General features: G+C 35.7%; 1 protein-coding gene across 1 annotated transcript; it reads left to right on the plus strand.

The window, feature by feature from the left end:
• Positions 1 to 458: 458 nt before the first annotated feature.
• Tmem47 (transmembrane protein 47) lies at positions 459 to 23764 on the plus strand. Its single transcript, XM_036174713.1, has 3 exons — positions 459 to 759; positions 13045 to 13185; positions 20380 to 23764. Exons 1-3 carry the CDS (start codon positions 534 to 536, stop codon positions 20556 to 20558), a joined length of 546 nt encoding a protein of 181 aa, XP_036030606.1. The 5' UTR covers positions 459 to 533; the 3' UTR covers positions 20559 to 23764.
• The last annotated feature ends 396 nt before the right edge of the window (positions 23765 to 24160 follow it).

The following is a 24160-nucleotide window of genomic DNA, read 5'->3' on the forward strand; positions in this document are numbered from 1 at the left end:
AGGGTCAAAACCTGATTTTTACAAAAAGAAAAGCCACGTGACTCGGAGACATCCCCAGGGAGGGACCCTGGAGCAAGCGTGGTTGGTCTGATAGCAGAGAAGTGCTGTTCACAGCGGTCAGCGGGCTAGGGGGCGGGAGTCCAGGCGCCAGAAACCAGAGCCTTCCCCAGCCTGGGCGCGGATCCTCCGCCTCTCATTCAGGGCGCCGCCTCCTGCAGCCTAGGGCGGGGCCGGGGCGGAGCCAGCCTGGCCGCGCCAGGGAGGAGCGGGCGCGGGCGCGGGCACTGGCAGACCGCTCCACGAAGGTCCACTGTGCATTAGCTATCCTTGCTGGCTGCCGACGACTTCCTTCGGGCCAGCCATCCCAGCTAGGCGAGTCCCGTTGGCCTCTAGGCGTGCAGAACAGAGCTCCGAGGGTCGAGTCCCCGGCGCGGTGTACCGGTATTTCTCTGGTCTGGAGTTTCGGCTTCGGGCTCTTTGGACCCTCCTGGCGTCCTCGCCTGCATCGGGGAGCGCGGCAGCGGCGCCCGGGCATGGCTTCAGCGGGCAGCGGCATGGAAGAGGTGCGCGTGTCTGTGCTGACCCCGCTCAAGCTGGTCGGGCTCGTGTGCATCTTTCTGGCACTGTGTCTGGACTTGGGAGCTGTGCTGAGCCCGGCCTGGGTCACCGCGGACCACCAGTACTACCTGTCCCTATGGGAGTCCTGTCGGAAGCCCGCCAACCTGGACATCTGGCACTGCGAGTCTACACTCGGCAGCGGTAAGGCCCCCGCGCCGCGCCCCTGCCGCCCAGGGCTCCTCTGCTGCCACCGCCTCTCAGATCCACCTCCTTCCTCCCCTCCCTTCTCCCTCCCTCCTCCCTCTCCTCCTCTAATCAGACCCTCCAGCTCCAGGCAGCCTCTGCATGTTCTAGTCTTTTGAAGGAGTCGCTAAGACTCCGGAGACCTCCCACGCCCTCTCCTTTTCTCTTGCTGGGCTCTCTTGCTTTGGAGTAACACGTATGCTATTTTGGGTAATTGTTGTCATCGAAGGCGAGAACCATGTGGCTGTGAAAAAGATGCAACGCCTTCCACACCCCCGTTAAAAAGAAACAGGCAAAACGTCCCAAATTCAAGATGTGTGGGTTCTCTGTTCCCCCCCTTTCCCAATCCTGTAAGAAAAATTTGCTTAAGTTTTCCTCTCGGCCCACATTTCTCTGTTCTATTTCACTTTATCTGGGTTTTCCCAAACGAATTTTCACTTTTTTACCCCCCCCCCCCCTTTAAATTTTGGGAAGGATACCGAGAGCCTGGGGAGACTGATGAATTTCCTTTCCTTTTTTGGTGATACCGTTGTTGCTTTCGACTTGCCTTTCTTTCACTCCCGCAGTAAGAAACTCCCCTCTCTTCCTGTCCCTTTTTTCAGGAGCTAGTTACTCACAGTTGCCTGGAAAGTTGTGCTTTATTCAGCAAGCGGTGAAAATTGCATGAAGATGGGAGAGGGGTAGAGTAGCCAGTAGCCTTTGTGGCTGCTACTAGCTCCAAAGGAACTTTATGGCTTCATTCACTTCAGGACCCTCCAGGTTTTGTTTGTTTGTTTTGCTTTCTTTTGTTGTTGTTTTTTTTCCTTTCCCAGCATTCCAATTATTATTAGTAGGAATTTGCCTACTTTCATTTTCTTGCTGCAAATTATGCCATCTAAAATTCTGATTCTTCAGCCACTGGTGTGTGCAGAGATTAAGGAGTGTGTGTAAAAGGAAGGCTCTGCTGATGGTTTTCTATGCTGGTGTGCGCGCTCATGCATGCGCGTGAGCACGCGCGCGCGCGCACACACACACACACACACACACACACACACACACACACACACACACTGACCTGAGAAACTCATTAAATTCATTTTTGACAGTTTCATGTCTTCTCTGAGACTATTTATAAAGCTTTACTGGAAACGTTTCAAGTCCCAATGAAGTTGAAAAAGCACAAAAACACCCCGACTTTTCCTTGTCTTTCTTTTTTTGTTATAAGAAAGATTAGTTCACTTGGTTAAATTCTTTCCAGAAATTTAATTTTGTGTTTACAAAGGCTTTTTCTTTGCTGTTACCTCAGAATTCCTATTGAAGGGTTTCTTTGTTGGTTGATTCATAGTGAAGGGGACTGGCTAGCAGCAGGAGGTCAACACTTAGGTCTTTTAATTCTTTCAGGATTAGTTGTTTACAACTAAAGATAAAATAAATCGGCAAAATGCCTTTCTTTGGTAACCAGGGGATGCAAATAAACTTTGGAAAAAAATATCTTTTCTTTTCCACCTTCAATAGGAATGGAAATTTATGTAGGAATGCCAGCTTCAGCAGGTCTCCTTAGCAACGTGAATCTTTTGCCCCCTTCTCTCTGTCTCCTGAAATAATAGCCCTCTGATTACACAAAGACTTTTCAGATAGATTGGAAAAACCAGCTTCAGCTCCCATTTGCTTTTCAGGCTGTTATCCTTTTCTCTTGGCCTGGAATGTTGGGAATGGAGTGAAGGCAGCCCCTGTTTGTTTGCTAATCTTTCCTTAATTGCCTCCATACCCATTGATTTCAGCCACAAAGAAATTTGTAGCTGGACAAAAAAGAAAGAAAGGAGAGAGAGGAGAGAGAGAGGGAGGGAGGGAGGGAGAGAGAGAGAGTGAGAGAGAGAGAGAGAGAGAGAGAGAGAGAGAGAGAGAGAATGAAAAGAAGAAAGAAAGAAGAAAAGAGAGAAGACCTAAGCTGGACAAAGAAATAAGTAGGCATAAGCTTAATGCAAATATGGTGTCCAAAGGACTGTGAAAAGGGGGGAAAAAATCAAAGGCAGAGCACAGAGACACTTCTGCGCAATCCCCCCCCCCCCCCCCCCCCACCCCCCCTACCCCCCGCGCGCACCCCCCCCCCCCAGTGCTTTTTTCTGTCTTCATGCCCTTCAATTTGGGTTCCAGATTTCCAATTTAGCTTCATTTTGCTTTAAAAAATGTTTTTGTGTCCCCTTAATGATAAAAAGGTTACAAGTAGAGATGGTTTTGTTAGAAGTTCTGTAGAACAAGTTTGTGACTTGTGTTATAGCAGAAAAGTTGTGAAGGTAAGAGGCTAAAATATAGAAAATTGCTGTTCTCACTTAGAAAATGCGCTCTTGAATATGTTATGTGGACTTGAAACTTCAATCTACCAGTGTTTTGAGGCAAAGAGGGACAATAGGATCAGCCCAGGAATGCTGTTATTGCCTGTTCCAGGGGCAGGCAGCTTATTCAGTCTGTTTGTTGTGGCGAGTAGCAGTAGCAGAGGGATAGAAGGAAAATGTGTGTCGGAATATTTTAAGAGATCCACTTCATTCTCTCTGGAAACACTTTGGGGAAAACAACACGGATAGTTTTGCTGAAGGTCCTTCCCCAGGATCTTCAGGGTTTAATTAAAAATCTTTGTCTTAATTACAATTAAAACTTCCTTGAAGAGGCAAAGTTTTATTTCCAGAAGGAAAATTTCAGGAATGTTTTTCTTCTGAGGACAGCATTTCCTACTTGGGCCCACTTTCTCCTGAAACTTTGCCCTAAGCCATTATTTTAAAATTGCATTTCATTTTGTTACCAGATATGCCTTGTTTGCTGTTTACAACCGGTTCTATGGTTTTAAACTAGAACAGAACCATGCCTCTTGTGTCCTGATACATGGAAGGTTGCGTCAGCACTTCTAGTATGAACCAGTAATCTGGTTGTCACTCAGCCAGAATGCTTTTCTCTGGAGTCTGAATTTGAGATGTGGGGACAACACTAGCATTCATCTTTACTTGAAATATTTTTAGTAAGACAAAGGAGGAAACTGCGAATTGGTTGTCATTAGTAGGGGGGTTGGGAAACTTTGGAATATGCAGTAATCACAAGGCTGCAGGCTCTAGAATTCTTTTCTAATGATTTTCCCCACTACTTTTTGGATAGTCTTTTAAAAAGTCTTCAGTGTTATCCAAAGCTTTTATAATGTTTTAACCTCTGCTCTCTGTTTAGTTTGGTCCTTTCCTCCCTCGGGTTTCACAAGACAATAAAGAATACAGGTTCCCTAAACTCCACATTCCAAAGTTTTGAAATTTTAGGGTGATTTTATGTTTCTGTTCAAAACAATTAATTTGTAGCTACTTCCTATGAAGCCGAAAAAAGAGAGGACATATAAGTGCCCCAATAAACATTTTAAACTGACAGTGATTTGGAACTATAACAAGGGTGTGTTTATCCATTTTTCTACCAGCAAAACACTTGATTAAATAGTACCCTTTTCAAGGAATATTATTAACATCATTGGTGTGCTGCCCTAAGAATAGCTGCATTAGTAACATGAGTCATTGGGAGTTTTGAAATGGCAGGGCACTGTGAGCTAAAACAGGTGAATATTATTTTCAGTTGACAGAAGGTTCTTTTAAGAGTGTGTACATTTATCCCTTGTCTTTAACTTTATTATAAAAAATTCCCTTTAAAAGGAATTTATTAAAAACTACATTTGGTGTAGTTTAAGATAAAAGGAACTGCCCGAATACCTGCAATTCTTATAAAATCTAATATACAGTGATTCTGAGTTCAGATCCACATCAGCTACGCATATTTTGAGACTACACCTTAATTTGGAAATGGGATGTCATCAGGAAACCTCCCAAAATGATTTGGTCCAGGAAGGTTTAGTTGTTCCCAGAGAAGCCTTAATTCTGATGAATGTTTACAGATAACAAGCTGTGTAATCACTGCACTTGTACCCTCTTCCAGCTTCTTCTAAAAGAACATCACCAGGACAAATGCACTAATGGACAAAATGCACCAGAACTAATGGGTGGAAAGGTACCTGTACTAGTTAGCACCCAAATATTCTTAACTAATAAACCAAAGAAAACCAGGTATGAATTAAATCAAGATCTGCATGATGATTTTTTTTTTCCCTTTTAATGTCTTCTTAAATTTCAAATCCCTAAAGGGTATTTTTGTTTGTGGTCAAATAGAATTCTTCTATTCGTAGAAAGATTACCATCCCTAGGGAATCTCTTAGTGGGGTCTTCTTGCAGCAAAGGGGTTTGATAGGAGTGTGAAAATTGGCATTTAAAACAAAGCCTGGGTAACTAACAAAAGAAAAACTTTTCTGAAGCAAATGATCTCACCTGTTGACAAGAAATTCACTTCAGGACTTTATTTCTGTTTATTCATAAGACAGCTTAGAGAACACTAAGAGTTAGCCAGTATTTTTAGGATCTAATAATGAAAATATTTGTAGATATTTCAAAATAAGTCTCTAATATAAGCTTTTTAGGAACTATGCTAAGTTATAACATAATCTTGTGGTAGGGCAAAGAACTATTATAAAGACAACATGAGACTTCACCTTCCTTCTGATCTGAACTTGACCACTCACCAATCATGCAAGTACATAGAACATACTTAACCTTCTCAGATGGCATGTCATGAAAATTAAATATATGAAACAATTTTTTCTTTCACATTGTATCTTTAGAAAAGCAAACTCAAAGTAATATTTTTCAGTGGGAGGAATTTTCCTTTTTAAGTAGTGAAAATTTTTGCATTGGATAATGGTAATTTTTTTCATATCAGATTTAAATATTTTTAACCTAGTGTTGTTAAAACCTCTTGTAGGTCATGACTAGAGTACTTTTATCTTAGTAGCTACGTTTATTTCAGGACTATTAAAGGCTGGATACCTCACTTGTTCCCAGTGTCACAATTATGAGCATGCAATGTTATTGAGAACATTATGGCCTTTTGTAAGTTTACTAGGCTCTCTGTTTGTAATAGAGATGAACATTTGCTCATTTTACTAATTACAGGAAACAAACAGCACCACAAGTTCATACTATGGAACACTGAAGGCCAGGAATGCAGATAGTGCTTAATGAGTCTAACTTGTAGCTGAGCATTACTTTCATGGTTGTAGCTGAGTATTACTTTCATGGTCAGGGATTGGAATATTGGGAGAGCATGATTGTTTTCTAAATACATTTTCTCAAGAGTTTGGCACTTTTTTGGAAAAGATTGGGAGACTTGTCTTGGCTGAAACACTGTCCGGAATACTTGTAGGTAGTCTTTTTAGCATGGTGTCTCTAGATAATTAAACTAGTTACTCACAGATTGAGAATTTGAAGAGAGCTTTCTATCTTCTCTGTGACCTAGCTAGGAAGTCTCCCAGCTCTCATATTACATTCTGTTGGTTACACAGAGTGACATGGCCGGCTCAGACTTAAGGGGAGAGTCGGACTCCACTTTTCAATGAAGCATACCATCTGACATAGTTTGTTGCACATCTTTAAAATTTATTTTTTGCCTCCGAAGAACAAAGAGAACCACTTTTTGCACTTGATTTTTCTAATCCATACATAAATAATGCCTAGCTAGGGTAAATGCTGCCCTTAGCCAATACATGGCTTTAATGATTAGTCACATAAAAGAATTTAGAACTTATTCTTTGTGTGATGAAAAGAGCATAAGAGCATAAGAACATAATCACAAATATGGGTGGGTAGCTAGATAGACACATAAAGAATTCACGTAACCAAGGTTGAAACTCATTAAGAATGGTTTAAATATTTCATGCCAAAAGCCGTGACAGATAAATCTACTACTCTTTTCAAATTATTAAATCTCTTGAAATTAGAGAAGGAGACTCTTTTGCTCTTAAGCTTAATGAATTGGGGGAAACTAGTAAACCTTCAATTTTCTGTTATATTGTAATATTTGCCACACAAACTGTCATTTATAAAATGCATACATATACAAGAATAAGGGACATTTGCAGTTTCCCAAAGAGCCAAGAAAACATTTTAGGTTTTTGTTTTGTTTTGTTTTGTTTTCAGTATTATTAACTGTTGTGAAGTTTAAGGTAATAATTTAAGGAGTTGTTTGGATATAATGCCACAAGCTTTACATTGTTTAAAGTGTATCTCTTATTAGAAAAAAGTGATGTAGGAAAAATAAAAGATGAACTCTCCCAAATTTAATAATTATTTGTTTCAAACAGGCATTCAATCTGAAATTTAAATTTTTAACAAGAGACTTTCTTAATGTCACATTTAATATTTCTAAACCAATATTCACCAGAGCATTGCCATAGTCTATTGTGAATGAAACCTAGGGTCTATTCCTAGCACTACCATGTTACAGATAAATAGAAATGACTTCTCTCCATTTCTTTGAACTTTCTCACAATTTCCTAATAAGTTAACTTCATTGACAGTGGTTCAATAGCAAGGGGTAGATATGATCTTAATCTAAGCATAGCCGGTAAGTCTGTGTGCTCGATTCTGTGCTAGATGGAGAGAATGAAGTGATGGTTGAAATAAATGATATGATTTAAGTTAATGAAATAAGTTTACAGCATGCTGAAAAGGAAGCAGTGGAGGGGTGAAAGAAAAAGCTGTCTGAGGGATTAGCTCACCTCTGTGATTCATATTTACTAGGAAATTATTTAATGGGGGCGGCTATTTGAAGATTGTCTTTCTAGTCTTTGAATGGTATGAGCTGTCCTATACCTATTTTCAAAGCCTCCTACTCCCACTTCCGCTTGTAGGTTTTCAGCTTTCTCCTTTTCTCAAAGAAACCTGCGCTTTTAAATTGCAACCTTGGCTTTTTAATTTTTATTTTTTTTTAACAATGGAAAAGAAACAGCGTTCTGTTAACCATACCCAACACATCATTGTACACATACCCCCTAATAGTTATTATTGAGAAATAACAATGTGTGTTAGCTACTAGCATCATCAAATGCCAGTGAAAGTTTTCTCATATGGCATATGAAGATGTAGCAGTCATTTGGCATGATGTTGGCTTTCTGTATAAGTGCTAAAACATGCTTTAATACCAAGGCTCTTTGCTAAGCACTGTATATAACAGTTTTATTTGAGAGGAAACACCATATGTTACAGTACTCAGCTTTTAAATTACATTTCCACTGAGTTTTCTAATATACAACTATGTGAAACAGCCAAGAGAATTTTTTAGGTAATTTGAGTGACTTTCACTTAAGTTATGGGTTTCATTTTAACTAATATAATTCTTCTTGGAGCAGTTAAAGATGAAAATGGAAGTGGCTGACCAACAAATTTGATTACGATTATACAAGTTTTTAAAAATCCGTACTTTAGTTTCTAACAAGAATTATAGAAAAGGAAGAATAAAACATTAGTACATTAACACATTATATTAATACCATTAATATAAACCATAGAATACATTTAGAGAAATACTACTCACCCAAACGGTGGAACTTGAATTTTAAAACACAAGTACATTTCTTTATTGCTTTTTATGGTACCTAAGTTCCTGAAAGAAGTAACAATTTTGGGTTCAGAGATTTATGTATAGTAGAACTAATCTCAGCATATGGCGAGTTAAACAGATTTGTCAGTATTTGATAAGTTAAGGTTTGGAAATAAGTTGAGAAAGAATGCTTTAGACACTTCTGTTTTTTGTTCCCTGACCTTGGCTCAAAGTAGACAATGTATCTTTATTAAGATTTTCCTTTCATGGAAATCATTAATGAATTTTGAATATGAATTCCCCTGGGAGAAAAAATTCTCCAGCTGGGCAGTTTTAACATAGGCTATAGAATTTTCATAATGTACTGGCAACTTCTGACCAATCTCACCTATTACACTGCTAAAAATATGTCAGCACAGTTCTATAAAAAATACTAATGTATTTATAGATAACGGAGACTGAATGCTAGCGAGTAAAAATACCTTGAAAGAGGACTCAAATTTAGTTCCTGACCTGCATGTTAATATTGAACATAATTTTATAATAAGGAGTTTCCTGATTTTTATCCTGTTACTGTGGAAGGAAATACTTTGTGCATGTACGTTTTTGTTTGTTTACTTTTACTTTTGTATCTGTTAGGAAAAGTACACAGTCGTTTTAGGCTGTGGCTTCCCTAGGTTCAGTTCCAAAGCCTCTACTGCATTCCTTTGTCACTTTTGCCCATGTGCTCTTGAGGGAATGTAACATGTACTTTGGAAGCCTTATTTCAGTTTGGTTTATAGAACCAAAGTATGTTATCTGCCCATATGAGCCCTCACCAATTTTGTACACTAAGAACATCAAGTATTTTCTCAAGATTGATTACCACCTGTTCTCTCAGGTTTTAGGAAAACAAATTCAGATTTGCAATCAGCTGGTCTAATGTTAAACAGAGCACTACCGTGTTTAAATCAGTGCCATAGGTCACTGGTGTTCAACAAGAGTGGGTTTTATGTTCACTGTTCTACTACAGTATCACCTCATCTTTCACATAATTGATTAAAAAGAAAAAAATGATCTCAGATTATTATAGAGCATCTGACTAGTACCATGAGACAGTTAAATCAAAGAGCAAGGATTAATATAGAAATTAACTGATAGTGAAAACGTAAAACACGACATTTTTTTGTAAAATAAAATAGGCCTGAAAATCACAAATGTTATGATATTTTAATTTATCTTATATACATTGAATATGGGGTAGTACATTTTTGTGGCATATAAACTTTAGCAAAAATACCACTAACATAGAAATAAGTATTTTGGTCACTTTTTAGTGTATTACTCTAAAATTGCTCAGGTGTTTTGTATACATTTGTGCTAAATCCAATTTTTAGACTGGTTGAGAAATAAATAAATGTTATAAACCCTAGCCTTTTACTTTAATGACCCAAGTATATATAAATCCCATTTATTTTTAATTCTCCATTTTATAGTGGTTTACTAAGAGAAAAAGGAAATGTTAACTATTTGTCCATGACATAAAGATCACCTTTTAGCCTTGCCCTGAGTCTTCAATCATGGATTCTAGATAGAGACAATAAACAACAGCCCTATTCTTCCTCCAAAGGACCAGAGCCCTGAAAACATCCTTGATTATAGTAGTGCTTCCTAACCCCCGTTTTAGCTTGTGAATTGAGTATTAACTAAGCAATAATGTAAAGTTTGGGTTCTAGGCAACCAGCCTGAGTGAATTCTTCCAAATGGATGTACTGAAAATAATTTAAAACTTGCCATTCTCTACTAGGAATATAATCTTGATATTCCATTTCAAGCTCTAGGTTCTGGCCAGGAAAGTGTCAGTTATGGCCCATTTCTCATCTCTCTTGGACAAGAAGACAGTTTTTCTGTTTGAGCTATAACTGGTTGCAAACCAAAGGGAAGGGTGGCAATATCACAGCAATGATGGTGTTGACTCTCCTTGTTGACTTTGAGTGTAGAGAGATATTTTTCATTAGCTATAAAGCCAGCACTAAAAATAAATATAGGGCACTTAGTAGAAAACCCAGAGCTGCTTCTGTTCATCTGCTTTTAATGTATTTCCTGGCCTGTAAGATGTTCTTTTCTTAGTTCCTAGTTCCTTTTAATAACTTATTTTCCTGTGTATACTACTGCATTTTCTATTTTCTATATGAAAGGAAATGTTGTTTGAGAAAATTCAACTTTATGTGCAATTAGCATTTGTTTTGTTTTTCCTTGCAAATTTGGATGAGTATTACTTGGGATTACAGATTTATCCCATTGACATTATTATGTGATTTCAGTTGTTTGATTAGCCTTTGCTAGAAAAAACATGTTTAACATTTGAAAATAAAATAGACCATAGTCTTGGCCATGATATAAACTAGCCTACCGTCTCCTTTTTTGCTCTATTGTTTTTAAGTATGGGGATGGGGATGGGGGTGGGGGGTGGGACACGTACACATTTTTTTGTGTTGTCAATTGTCTTTTTCCACCAGATGTGTTCCAGGCATTGAACTCAGTTCCTCAGGCCTGGTAGTATGTGCCTTTACTTACTGAGCTGTCTGATTGTCCCAACACAATTGTTTATGTAATTTATTATTAGTAGTATGTGTTCATCTACTTGTTGTCTGTGGCGGCATTAGCAAGCACTATGTCACAGTTAAGAGGGTATGAATCTGAAAATACTGATTTGGTTGTTTTTTTTTCAGAAAATGTGTTCAATTTTTTTCTTAGTCCTTCTTTACAAAATGCAACTAAATATATGACTTGGGTTTTGAGGCTACTAAAGGTAGGCAATACTATCCAAGATGATTTCTTGTCTTATTTTGAGTTGAAAGTGAAAACTGCTGTTTTATGCTTATTTGGTTGCATGGAACAGCTTATCAGGGAAATCAGTCTATTGTAAGTTTGTATTGATATTTTTTAAGCAGGTGGCTCTTCAGTTGTACCTTTATTCAAAGAAAGCTAAGGCTACTTTTTTAAAGTGATAATCATTTTGTAAAAGTAGTAATCCAACTAAAATTATCCACAGTGTAGCTGCTTAAATACCAGGTGTTTCACTGATCTGCAAATGCATAGATGGATTTTACACTTTTCTTTGTTCCCTATTAATAGCTTTGGTGTAATTATACTGATTTTTTAATTGGGATGTTTCAACTTATGAGTTTCTAATGTCAAATAATATACTATGCATAAACTTTTTCAAAGTAATTTACAGGTTTCTAGGTACAAGCATTATTTTCTCTTTTTAATTCAAAGCTACATGCTGTTTGGGAATAAAAATACCATAATATGGCTATCCTTTTAACTTCTAGTTGAAAGCCAGATAACACCTTTTGTTTGAAGTTATATGGCTTTTTTACAAATAGATGCATTAAAAATGCTCTGAACTTTCTTGTGATTCATGTTTATATTTTCAGATGTATGGACCTGTTTTATGTATTTGTTTCCTGATTGCTGTGCAGGTTCAAGTTGAAAGCCAGTGAAACACCCAGAACTTTTTTGGAGGCAAGAATGTGGAAAAGAGTGTTAAAGTATAAATACAAAAAGAACATCTTAAGGTTTCTCTGCTAACCCTTTCTTATACTTCAGCACTCAAGAAACCTTTTAGAAGGATAATTTCAGAGGGAATCATCAAAGTGCCATGGATTTTGGGCTTTGAGTAGAATGCATTGCAGTTTAACAATAGATTAAAATGCATTTGCATTTCCTGTGTATACATTAAACTGAGGAGCAGAAGAGGCATCCTGAGAATTTCCTTCAGATTACCACCACCAGTGTGCCAATTGCTATAGTATCTCTTATGTGATGTTTCTTGATCTATATGTACTTTATAATAAATTCATCTTTCTTTTCTTAACTGTAAAATTGAATATCTTTCTTTCATACCATTGGTATATCCTTATAAGAAATGATAAATTGTCATCAGTGAGATTTAGTGTTTACTGAATAGGAGGCATGCCAAATGGTCATTATAGCTTTACTTGTTCTTGATTGAAGGTGGCTAAGCAATCATTTAGAGTCTAGTCTGACTCCCTAAAATTCCTTACTTCAGAGACCATTTTGGTGACGGTGACTCAAGTAGTCAGAAATGAAATTAGCAAATCTTCCTGATAAGAAATAACTAGGGAGTTGTTTTGGCAGTGAAGGAAGGAAAACTAAAACTTAGGGCTTTTATGAGGCTGAGGAAGGTTTTCCAAGAAGGAAAGAAATTTAAAAAGTGTGTTTTATTGTCACATATAATAATGAGATGATCTTTATTGCCTTAAAAGAAAGATACAAAATAGTTCATATCATTTATGAACAGACCAAACTAAGTTGGTCATGACGCTGGATCTTGTCATTTGCCCTAGGAGTAAGATAGTTATTGACTGGGAAAGGGCACATGGGGGATTTTTCTTGCTGATGACACTATAAAAATCTATATCTAAATTATGGTTATATACTTATCTATATTTTCTGTAGTTAATATTTTTAACTTTATAGTTCAATAAAAAATTTAATGTTAATAATGAAAATAAGTAGGTCATAGAAAGGGGTGCTTGATTTAACATTAGTAGATCCCATATAAGAAGTGTGGCAAACCTCTGTCCTAAAAACTCTGCTGAGCGTAGCACAGGAACCATTTCTGAATAAGGACATTAATATTAATTTTTGTAGCAAAACATTTCAAACCCCAAAAGATGCATAGTATGCAGTAAAATCACTTCCATTGAGCTGCTGTGAAGGGTGAAGGGTGCTGAACAGGCTTCCGTTGATTTTTTTGCAGCCTTATTGCCTAAAAAGCCACGCTGTTTCTTTTTCACTTTTCAGATTGGCAGATTGCTACTCTGGCTTTACTCTTGGGCGGTGCTGCCATCATTCTTATTGCATTCCTGGTGGGTTTGATTTCGATCTGCGTGGGATCGCGAAGGCGCTTCTACAGACCTGTTGCTGTCATGCTTTTTGCAGCAGGTAAATGTATTCATAACATTCAAACCAGCATTAAAGATTCATGAACCTTTATACCGTTCTCCTTTCTCATGCATCAGTATGTGTTTGCTATTTACATAAAAACTGAGAAGCATTTGCTATATTTTGAAGGTAAATTGGCTAAAGGATTATCATATTACCGGTTTTCAGCATGTTAAGCATTTCACAGAACAGTGGCAACTTCTAAACTTCTTGCTAAAGTATGAATAAATAAAACTTCTTGGGCTGGATATATAGATCAGTCATACCATGACTTGAGGCTCTAGGGACTAGAGTTTAGGTTCAAGTCATGGCACTGCAAAAACAAAAGCCCCAAATGCAAAACACCTTCTCCACAGGTATGCTGGCCTATTGCCTTAGAAATTGTAGCCAATGGATTTATCAAGTATGGTATTTTGTATTTTTGGTTTTGTTTTTATTTTAAACATCTTTTGTTCTGACTCCTGGCCTCCATTGTGATTTTAGGACAGTAGCAATATCTTAAAAAAAAAAAAAAAACTGACAGGGAATTTTCAAATGTGTACTCCTAAAGGCATACATGTTTTGGAAAATATGGAAAATTACAACAGTTAATGTGAACCATCAAAGAAGTTAATTATATGAGGGCAGTTGTATGTCTATTAATATGACAACTGTTATTCTGTGAAGCACATTTTTAAATCGAAATATCAGAGTAAACAAAAAACCAATAGCTGTGTTTAAAAAAAAAAGTGTGTGTATGTGTGGGGGGAGGCACTCATGAGCTCGTAGACTATTACAACCCCAGTTCATTACATGATACGAGCTTTGATTTTCAGTTATAAGAATATCCTTGAATATATTATTCATTTTGACTCTTAACTGAAATATTCTTGTGGTATCTTCAATTTTCCTTGTCAGTCATATCTGATTTGAAGTCTGCAAAATAAGCCCCTGTGACTGTCAATAATGAAGATACTGACAGAACCATCTAGGCTGTTAGATGGAGTTTTAAAAGCTATTTAAAATCGGAATAGATCAAATTTCTCAGGATTTAAAGGGTAGTGTGAGCTAAAATTACAAAACTCAAAGTGTTCTACTGCCCCCTGCTGCTTGTGTTCATCTTATAACAAAGATCAAAATGTAGGCATAAAGTACCAGCCAGGCAGTGGTGGTGCAGGCCTTTTATCTTAGCACTAAGGAGAAAGAAGCAGGTGGATCTCTGTGAGTTTGAGGTCAGACTGCTCTACAGAGCAAATTCCAGGACAGCCTGATCTACACAGAGAAACTTTGTCTCAAAAAGCCAGAAATCAAACCAATCAAACAAATCAAACAAAAAAAAAAAAAAAAAAAAAAGAAAGAAAGAAAGAAAGAAAAGAAAAGAAAATTCAAAGGGCTGGACAGAAATCTAGAAATATGTCTAATTTACTTATTTAAAAGATCTAGTCAAGATCAAGGAATTACTGGCATAGCTGGGACTAGAAGACAATGAATCTTAAACAACTGATTCATTCTCTACTGAGTTCCTCATGCATCAATTCAACTATTTCTGGGATGTCTGTTATGGACTAAATATTGTTTTAAGACAGCTTTAAAATTGGTCAAAGTATCACCACAAAACTTTTTAGCAGACTACAAAGCATGACTTGAGAATATATTTTGAAATGTTTATAATATCACAGTATTATTGCATTATTGCTGCCATGTGTAATGAGAGCCTAAATTGGCAATGATACAGTACCAAATAAAAACACCCTTGATATTCAACACTGTTTGCTAGCTTATTTCTTGTTTCATTGGTTTACCATTGGGTCTTTTTCTTCTTTAGAATGAAAAAAATTGTAGATGCTTTAATTGAAGTATGAGTTTGTTAGTCTTTGAAGCTAGGACTTAAGAATGTAACAATGAAATAATAAGTTGAATTATTTTTGATAAACTGTACCACATGGATATGAGAGGCTTTAAAACTGGAATTGTTACAAGCCATTTTTGGAATAACAGACATTTCTTATTGTAGAATACCATACAGATATTCTTGTTACTTTTTAAATATTCCATGTTATTGTGAACACTTAGTTGCTATTCCATGTAGCCTTTGATTCACTGTATTATGGCAAGTGAAAACTCTGTAAAGAAGTCCATTGCTGGCACCATCTAGATATTTGTAGAAAACTAACTAGGAGTTTCCATTTTTCTGCTTAAAAATATTTTTTTTCGAAGTATAGAAACATTGATGAAAATAAATACTGATTATGAAAAATATATTGGTAATGGGTTTGCCTAGAATAAAGTTTTTGATATAGCTTTAGGTATCACATATTAGTGAATGAAAAAATGATGCATGGAAACTCAGGTAGCAAGATACATAGTGTTACATCATGCATTGAGGCCTAGAGTAAGCATTATACTGATTGTTATAATTTAAAATGTACATGCCCTCAGTTTTAATTATACTCTTTTTTCTTCTGGTTACTGAAACTTATTTTAAAATAACCATTAGCTTAATGTTGGCTTTTCATATAAACAAGATTAAACATTTGTTTATATGTAAAATACCATGGAAGGAAATTAAATCATTACATTTGGTTGATTTTTGGAAAGTGTGTTCATTGCTTATAGTAATCAATTATTAATCTGGGTTTATGATTGAAAAACTTAGAAAGTCTACAAAATTGAAACTAATGTATTGAAGCAGCTGACTTACTTCACTTGTAATTCATTTCTGTGATTTTTATAAATGCATATCTTTACATTTCTATTGGCATATGTAAAAATAGTAATAATTTCTCTTAGCAAAATGTTTTCTTCTCCAAATATCAATAAGGCTTGTTCCACCAAGTAGTGTCTTGTGTTCGTTCATATAGACAATGAGATCTATTGAAAGAAACATTTCTTTTCTTTTGTGGAGACAGGCAGTACCTGCATTCAAGACAGACATACCACTTCCACTTAGAACACATTCTACACAGTTCTATGCCTGGAACCCAAGGGTACTCAAGAAATCGTCTTTAAATGACTGATAAAAGATGCCCAGTTACCCAACTGCTATATTGGAGAGCCAGGATTTCAATTCAGGGCATCAATCTGACATAAAAGACTAAAATTCCTGAATGATCTTACAGGTTACCTATCACATCCAAAAATAGCAGGGCAGAAACTACCTTGGTTTTGAATTTATTTATCAGCTTTATTGGAGGTGGGTCTATCCTGTAAATGCAGTTTCAGGAATAATACTTAAAGGAAGCCAGAAGCTTGAAATGTCATAAAGACCACAAATTGACTTGTACTACATGGCAGACATGAATGTTTTGACAAACACCTGTTTAAAACCGGAAGCCAGATATTATGTTTCATGTCTATAATACCAGCACTTAGGAGGCAGGGGTATTAGGATTATAAGTTTAAGATCTTTCTCTGTTGAGGCAGGAGGATTGATAGAACTTCAAGACCAATTTGGCCTATATAGGGACTTTATCTCAAATCTAAGCAAGAAGATAAAACAAAAGATAAAGTATGCACAGAAATTAGTAGCTTTACATTCCTCTTGTATTTCTAGCCACACAAATTCATTTTCATAATTTTCATTGCATCTTTTTTAAAACAGGAAGTAAATTTCAGATTGTCTTCAAATTCTGAAATACTTCACAAATTTCCCAGTACTGTATCTGAAGGAGGGCACAGAATACCACATTTCCATTATATTGATATTGTATTTCATTGATGGTAGAAATGTTGCATGGTGCTATTATCTTATGCTGCAGCTTCCCCCTTGCAGAAATTTCTGTAAAGCAAGGAGGCATTTTGCTTTTACTGTATTGTTGTAATAAATGAAAAAAAAACCAATTTATTTGCCATTGTAGGTTTATATTTTTTCTCAGTTTTTCTATTGCATGCAACTTTTTCTGTGGTTCCAGAAAGAATGACACCATTCGGGGGCCTATATCATTTTAGGGTAATTTTTCATCATGCCACTGGACCCTTAATGGAATCGTATATTCTCTTGCCTTGTAGCAGGAAATTATGTCATTATATTATATCTGAATCTGGAGATTCAGATTTTGCTAAATGAAACACATTGAAATGAACCTTTAAAGTAGGCTATGTTAACACCTTATCCTAGAGACTGGATGGTTACATTTTTAATTAATTCAATTTGGTTGTTATTTCTCTGCTCAAATTTCTCTAACAACTGCCTGTCACTTAGAATGGAAACCAAAACTCTAACTGTGGTCTTCAGGTTAAGACCTAACCAGGGACTGATGGCTGATGGTTTTGTATTGAGTTTTGTTTAGTTTATTTGGTTTAGGTTTTACCCTCTTTGCTATCTGAACCAGGACAACAGCATTGTCATCTTCCTTATTCCAGAGGTACATTTCTCATCAAGAATTTCTCATCACTTCCTTCCTTTGGCATTTTTTTTCTTGTTATGTTGACCTGAACCTCCATTCAGCACTCACTCATATCTATGGTCCTATCACCTTCCCAGAAGCATCTGATTTCCTTTGTGAATCTAAAAAGCAGCTCTTACTTCTTTTTCTGGTCCTTCTTGGATCTTAGTAGTACTTGGTGTTATATGGTTCATTGATTGGTGACCTGGTGGTTTTGAGGCAGAATGTGTCTTTGTAGCCCAGTCTGGCCTCTTGTACATGATTCTCCTGCCTCAGTTTCCCCAGAGCTGGCTTGGATCATAGGCATGAACTATAGTGGCCATATTTTTAGTTGGTATGCATTTACAGATAGACTGCCTAAACATAAGAATCAGCTTTGTTTCCATTGTTATCAATAATGCCTGAAACTGTATAACTCAGAAACATTCAAATATTCATTGAATGGGGTAATTTATCAGACAAATAATATATGTAACTTAAACTTACATCACTATTTTAATTGTATCCTGAATACTTTATCTATGACTTAGTGATGAGAGTACAAAAGTCTAAGAAGACAAGCCTTTAAAAGGAAGAGAAAGCCCTGCACAGTAACTAATGTTTGGCTTTATACATGAGTAGTGATAATTGATTCATTAGTTTTATGACATTTGAAACAAGGGAGTTCCATTTCCTTCAGCAAGGAAGAAAGCCGACCAATTTTTTGTTGTTGTTAATGGACATATGTGGTAAGAAATAGATGAAGTGAAGTTATATAATTTTGCTTTGGTCAGAGGCTTAACTATAATCTAAAACTTTAAACCAAAAAGAAGGTGTGGTTTCTATTTTTGGTGTCAAGAGATTTTCCTTTTTCCTGTTTATCTACTCTTTGTAGTAACGTAGAAGAATGGCAAATAGATGCAAGCCCAGGGTAGCATTCAGCTATCAGGCTGGAATTCTACCTGGATCCAGATAAAGTCTTTACTCTCTGGTAATTGTTAAAGAAAGGTATGGTTTTGAGGAACCATCTGCTACTTCATCAGTTTTATGCCAAAGATAGATGATTGCCATGTAGACTTGCCAGGAGAGTTAATAATATCAGTAATGTGACCCTTTACAGATTCTGAGAACAAGTGAAGATAGATCTTAAATTCTGAAATCCTTTTGTTCTTTTTAAGTTTAATAAAATGTCAAAACTACATGCATATATACACTACACCGAAGTTTGTTGTATTTGTTTATATTTTGCTCCTGAACTGCTAGAATTATTATTATTATCATTATTATTATTATTATTATTATTATTATTATTATTATTTTGGTTTTTCGAGACAGGGTTTCTCTGTGTAGCTTTGCGCCTTTCCTGGATCTCGCTCGGTAGACCAGGCTGGCCTCGAACTCACAAAGATCCGCTTGCCTCTGCCTCCCGAGTGCTGGGATTACAGGTGTGCGCCACCACCACCCGGCTTAGAATTTATATTTTTAATATGAACTAAACAATAATCATGTTTAACAAAAGTTTTGTTTCATATGTTAAACTTTAACTTTTTCAAATGTCCAGAAAACAAATACTTCTGGCATTAGGATATTGGTTTTTTATAACTATGCCTCTGCCATTATGATGTGGGTAGTATATAACTAAGTGAGCATGACTATTTGAATAATTTTAAGCTCCTTTTATGTATATCTCTACCTAGATTTTTAAGGAAAAAAAAATCACCTTTGTTGAGAGTTAAAGCTGCCATAGTAGGCAAATGTGGCAAATTTAGCCTTATATATTCTAATTAAATTAATTTAAATAAAATAGAAATTATATAATGGTTGATCCAGTAGGAAATTATGATTTTTAAATGAGTGACTTCATCTCTTGTGTAATCCACTGTAGTAACTTTTATATAAATATACTCACAGGATATATGCCACTGTAATTTTAGATAGTTAAAACAAGCCTTCCCCTTCCTTCCCTTACTGATTAATTGGTTTGTTTTACGTTATTAAATATGACTCATCACAATTCCCCTTCATTCCTGAGTTAAAACCAAGAGCTAACTAGGAACTAATATCTACATTTTGTCTCTGCTATAGTAGTCTTCTTGGCCTAGGTCTTTCTGGATCATTATTCCTCTTTCCTTCATTGACTTAATTCTTTCTGAAAGCCAGTGGGAAAAATATATGCAAATATGGGTAAGATCTAATAGAAAAGGTATAATTAGTTGCAGCTTTCTGATAAAGTTAACTTTTGAGTCTCTTTTAAAGATGAGAGGTGTAGACTGAGTGAGAGGGAAAAGGTGAAAATATTTTCTAATTAGAGTAATAGAAGCAAAAGCATCACAATAAATCTTCCTGAAATATTGGGATGAATTAGATGGTTGTGAACAAAGGTACAGTTTAAAATATAGGTTGCCCAGAATAGTCACTAACAATGATGAATTCTTCAGTTCCTTAAGTATAGAAAAAGAGAGTGAAGGTTTAAGTCTGCATTGATGTCACTATTGTTTGCTCTTTATAGATTTTGTATGAAACAGTTTAGTATAAATAGTGCTGCTACTTGTCAATAGTAATAATTATACATGTGTTTGCAAAGCAAGAATCACTACTTTGTATATTAATGAATTGCTATATTAATTTTATTAATTACTAATAGCAATTGTCAGAGTAGATAAGTAAAAAAAAAAGAAAAGAAAAAGTTGTTAATGTTTAAAGGATAACATTTAGAATTAGCAATGCTTTAATTTTTTTTGGCTTTTGTACTTACTTTATTAAAAATTAATTCACGAATTTACATTTATATGTATGCTGTTCTATTTACTGTAAATAACATCATAATTTTGTTTGCTTTTTTTTTTTTCAGTTGTTCTGCAGGTCTGCAGCCTGGTCCTTTACCCAATCAAGTTCATTGAAACTGTGAGCTTGAAAATTTACCACGAGTTCAATTGGGGTTATGGCCTGGCCTGGGGTGCAACTATATTTTCATTTGGGGGTGCCATCCTTTATTGCCTGAACCCTAAGAACTATGAAGACTACTACTAAAACCACGTATCAAAACACACACACACATAGACACACACACACACACACACACACACACACACACACACACACACACACACAAAGAGAGAGAGAAACCAATCATGCAACAAAAAAGATTAATGTCGGCATCTTTTCTAACACTATTTTGTAAAACACTTGTGGAACATCAAGCAGTTTGCTCAGTTGATTTATTATCCTTTGCCTTTTGGCTGTCAACATCATAACCAGCTTTTATGTCCAGTTTAGGGAGCTGCACAAATTGAGAGAGCTGATTAGATATAGGCACATCTGCAAACTACCAATATGCTCATGCCATTTTTCTTGACAAGTGAAGGATCTGTAAGACATCAACAACTGTGAGAAGCTAGTTGGAATGAAAATTGCCAGAATCTTGTATTGCCTGCAGGGGAGCAGCTGGCATAAGCAACATTTAAAAGTTCCTTTGCTTTGACAAAAATTCTACTGTTGGAGGCCCCTATCACCTGTTTATACCACCCAGTGACTACATTGGTTATTGGTTACTTGCTTGAGTAAGCTTTTGAAAGCAAAACTGCCTTTTGGGCACCAAATGATAATTGTAGATATAACTGGTTAATTCTACCTTTAAGGATGTTCTTGTTAATGGCAAGTTATAGTTTTCCAATAAGGAAGTTAAAGTTTGAAGACATGTGTTTTTCATTATGTGATTAAGAAATTTTGCCTCAGCCTCCTCTAGAATGGGGCAAAATGAGAGTATCTGCTTTCCCCTGAGGCAATCAGAAAGAAATGTAGATGAGTTGCTTTTGTTCCCTTTAAATCATTTACCAAAATTTGCAGCAAACAGTTGTGCTTATGTAACAAGCTTATTTTCCTAGACTGTGAGCCATTAGTGTAAATGATAATAAGTTGTTCATTAATCCTCCACATACATGTACCTATCATGCATATATTCAATACTTGCTCTAGTGAAGTAATTTGAACACTAACCTTGTGTGCATTAAGAGGCTTAGATCGTTATTCACAGTTATTTACCATTCAAAAGTTCATATACCTTAAAGCTTTTGCTCTATGTTCTCTACTGAATCACTGGAAGGTGTTAATAGAATTGCCTAAGAAGAAAAATTGAAAAGCTGTTAATCTGAAATTTGATGATTCTTTCATAAGCACTGTAGTTCAAAAGAAAGTAGGAATTAAGATGATCGCTTTGTGTAAAATTCATTGAAATTCAAGGCTGCTATTTTTGCAAGTATTTTAAATGTCTTCATTTTAAAAGAAAGCAATAGTGATAGATTTATAGAAATGTCTAAATTTCTCAGTGGACGAGTAGAATTTATTCAGTTGTCACCTGGTCCTCTGATGTTAACTGATGGGCTAACTGATTTGTGCACACAGCTATGATGAATTTATGCTAGGGAAATCATTCACTGACTGTTCCAAGGGAAGAAAATTTCAACAATAGGAGAAAAGTTTGCAATTAATCTCCTACTGCAAACTTGTGTTCATTTTGTTTATTATACAAATCTGGATAGTTTAAGTATAAACCTATTTTTATATAAAATATACAATTCTGATATGAAAGTAGTAAATGATTATTTTTGTTAACAAAGACACTAAAACGAGTATGCTCTCGTGTGACCCTCTTGAAGAAAGAAACATTGGGGAAAAAAAAACTTTAAAATGTACCTATTTGCTAATATATTATATAATCCAATAAGAACAGGACCATGTCAATGGTATTTAATAATTTGCGTAGCCTCCCAGAGCGGACTTCTGCTTTCAGCTTAAGAATGGTTGCCAAAACAATAGCCTTTCCCTGTCCCACAAAGGATTTTATTCAAATGCCAAAACCAATTGTGAATTTTCTGTGGAATCACAAAGTAAATATGAATACCTTACTCATTTTTATTTTAGTAGTGATAAACAAAAGGTATGAAATTCGTCTTAGAGATCAAACCTTATTGTATTTGTATCAAGAACCATAAGTAACTGATTTGAAAATTTTCAGAAGGGTATCCGTATTATATGATATTTTGAAATAGCTTTCTTAACATAAAATCTGGGGTAGACTTCCTTATAAACTTCATTGCATATTGTCAGAACAGTATGAAGAATGTGATATTTGGATAGGGATTTATGCTACTGACCATGGACTTTTGTGAGATGATCTCTTTATTCTTAAATAATGGAAGATCAGTACTGTGGTGCTAGCATCAATGAGGCTTGTTGGAGGATACAGTATGTAATTGGACCAATATCATATCTAGAGTATTATTGAGGTGGCATTCTCTGTCCATGTGACAAGCCAAAAGGTGACAGACTACATACAGTTTGAAGCACACATATTTATAGTCTACTGAAAAGTAGATTCCTTCTGTAATTTTAACAAGCTCTACACCATATTTTTACCATCACTAATATTTGGAACTATTACATTGCTAATAAAGCTTAGCAGAAAATTGTTTTTTTTGTCCAAAGCAGTATTGTATCTAACAGAATAAACACAAGTAACAATTTCAGCTATATCATGTCTTTGTAGCTTTAGATTTGTTTGGTAATTTCTTAAGCAGAATTGTTAATCATGAACCCATGGTTTATCTTAGAGAGATAATATACACAGAGAGAGATTTCATAAAAGTACTCAGCAGGGCTAGTTATTCAGATTTCTTGCACAAGTATTTAGCTTTTTGTAAGGTCAACATGTAAATTTTAAAGACAAATATAGAGAGACATATGTGTTTGAAATATAAATGATATATATGGATTAGCATGTACCTGTATATTATTAAACATGCAGTGAACTGACTGGTAAGTGATTGTCTAATTGTATGGCTAGCAATGTAATTTATTCAGACTGTATTTTTGTACAGAGCAGCGCACACTAACCTGTGCCTCTGTGTCCTCCTTAATGCCTAAAACTGTGCCTAGAAATTTCATCTGTCTTAAAGAAATAAAGAATAAAATGTACTCCATACTGTTTTATGCTATTAGTTTCTCTCCTACTGTTCTGTATATATTATTTTTAAATATCCGAAATGTGTACAACATAATTATGAATTTATAGCATCCTGGTTCTTTTTTGTTTCTTAACAGTCAGCTGGTAAAACATTTTTCACTCCAGTGATTCTTGAGTGTGCAGTCCCATGGTCAGTACTTCATTTCATGATTTTTGTAGTTGACCTGAAGTTATCTATGTAAAGAAATAAAAGTAAAAGTGATTTCACTGACAATGTTCTCATTTGATGTCTTCTCTTCTTCATAAGCCCTTTAGACAAAATTTCTAAATTGCTTATCTTTGGTTCATTTTCTACTTTAAAAATATATAGAAAACCCATCATAATGCAATACATTTATGATTTTATTTTAAAATCCTTAGTGTCTATTTGTTGTACAAAACAAATGATAGCACAGAGACATTTTGTGTAGCAACACCACTTGGACTGTATATTCACATTTCTTTCTCCTATCATAGGTCTCACTTCCTCTTCCAAAATGCGCGCACACTCATACACACACATATATACATATATATGTTTTCTTTTTCACTATGCTATGTATATGTATATGTGTGTATTTTTGCTGTGCTATGGGTAGGTCTTGGGACCCCTATACAAGGTAGACAAGCA

The sequence above is a fragment of the Onychomys torridus genome, chromosome X (genome assembly GCF_903995425.1).
Source record: "Onychomys torridus chromosome X, mOncTor1.1, whole genome shotgun sequence".
NCBI lineage: Eukaryota > Metazoa > Chordata > Mammalia > Rodentia > Cricetidae > Onychomys > Onychomys torridus.

Bases quoted from the DNA above. Each gene is read 5' to 3' on its own strand.
- Tmem47 (XM_036174713.1), top strand. From the start codon at position 534: ATGGCTTCAGCGGGCAGCGGCATGGAAGAGGTGCGCGTGTCTGTGCTG. The intron at 760-13,044 runs GTAAGGCCCCCG...TTCACTTTTCAG, and splicing joins CGAGTCTACACTCGGCAGCG to ATTGGCAGATTGCTACTCTG. The intron at 13,186-20,379 runs GTAAATGTATTC...TTTTTTTTTCAG, and splicing joins TGTCATGCTTTTTGCAGCAG to TTGTTCTGCAGGTCTGCAGC.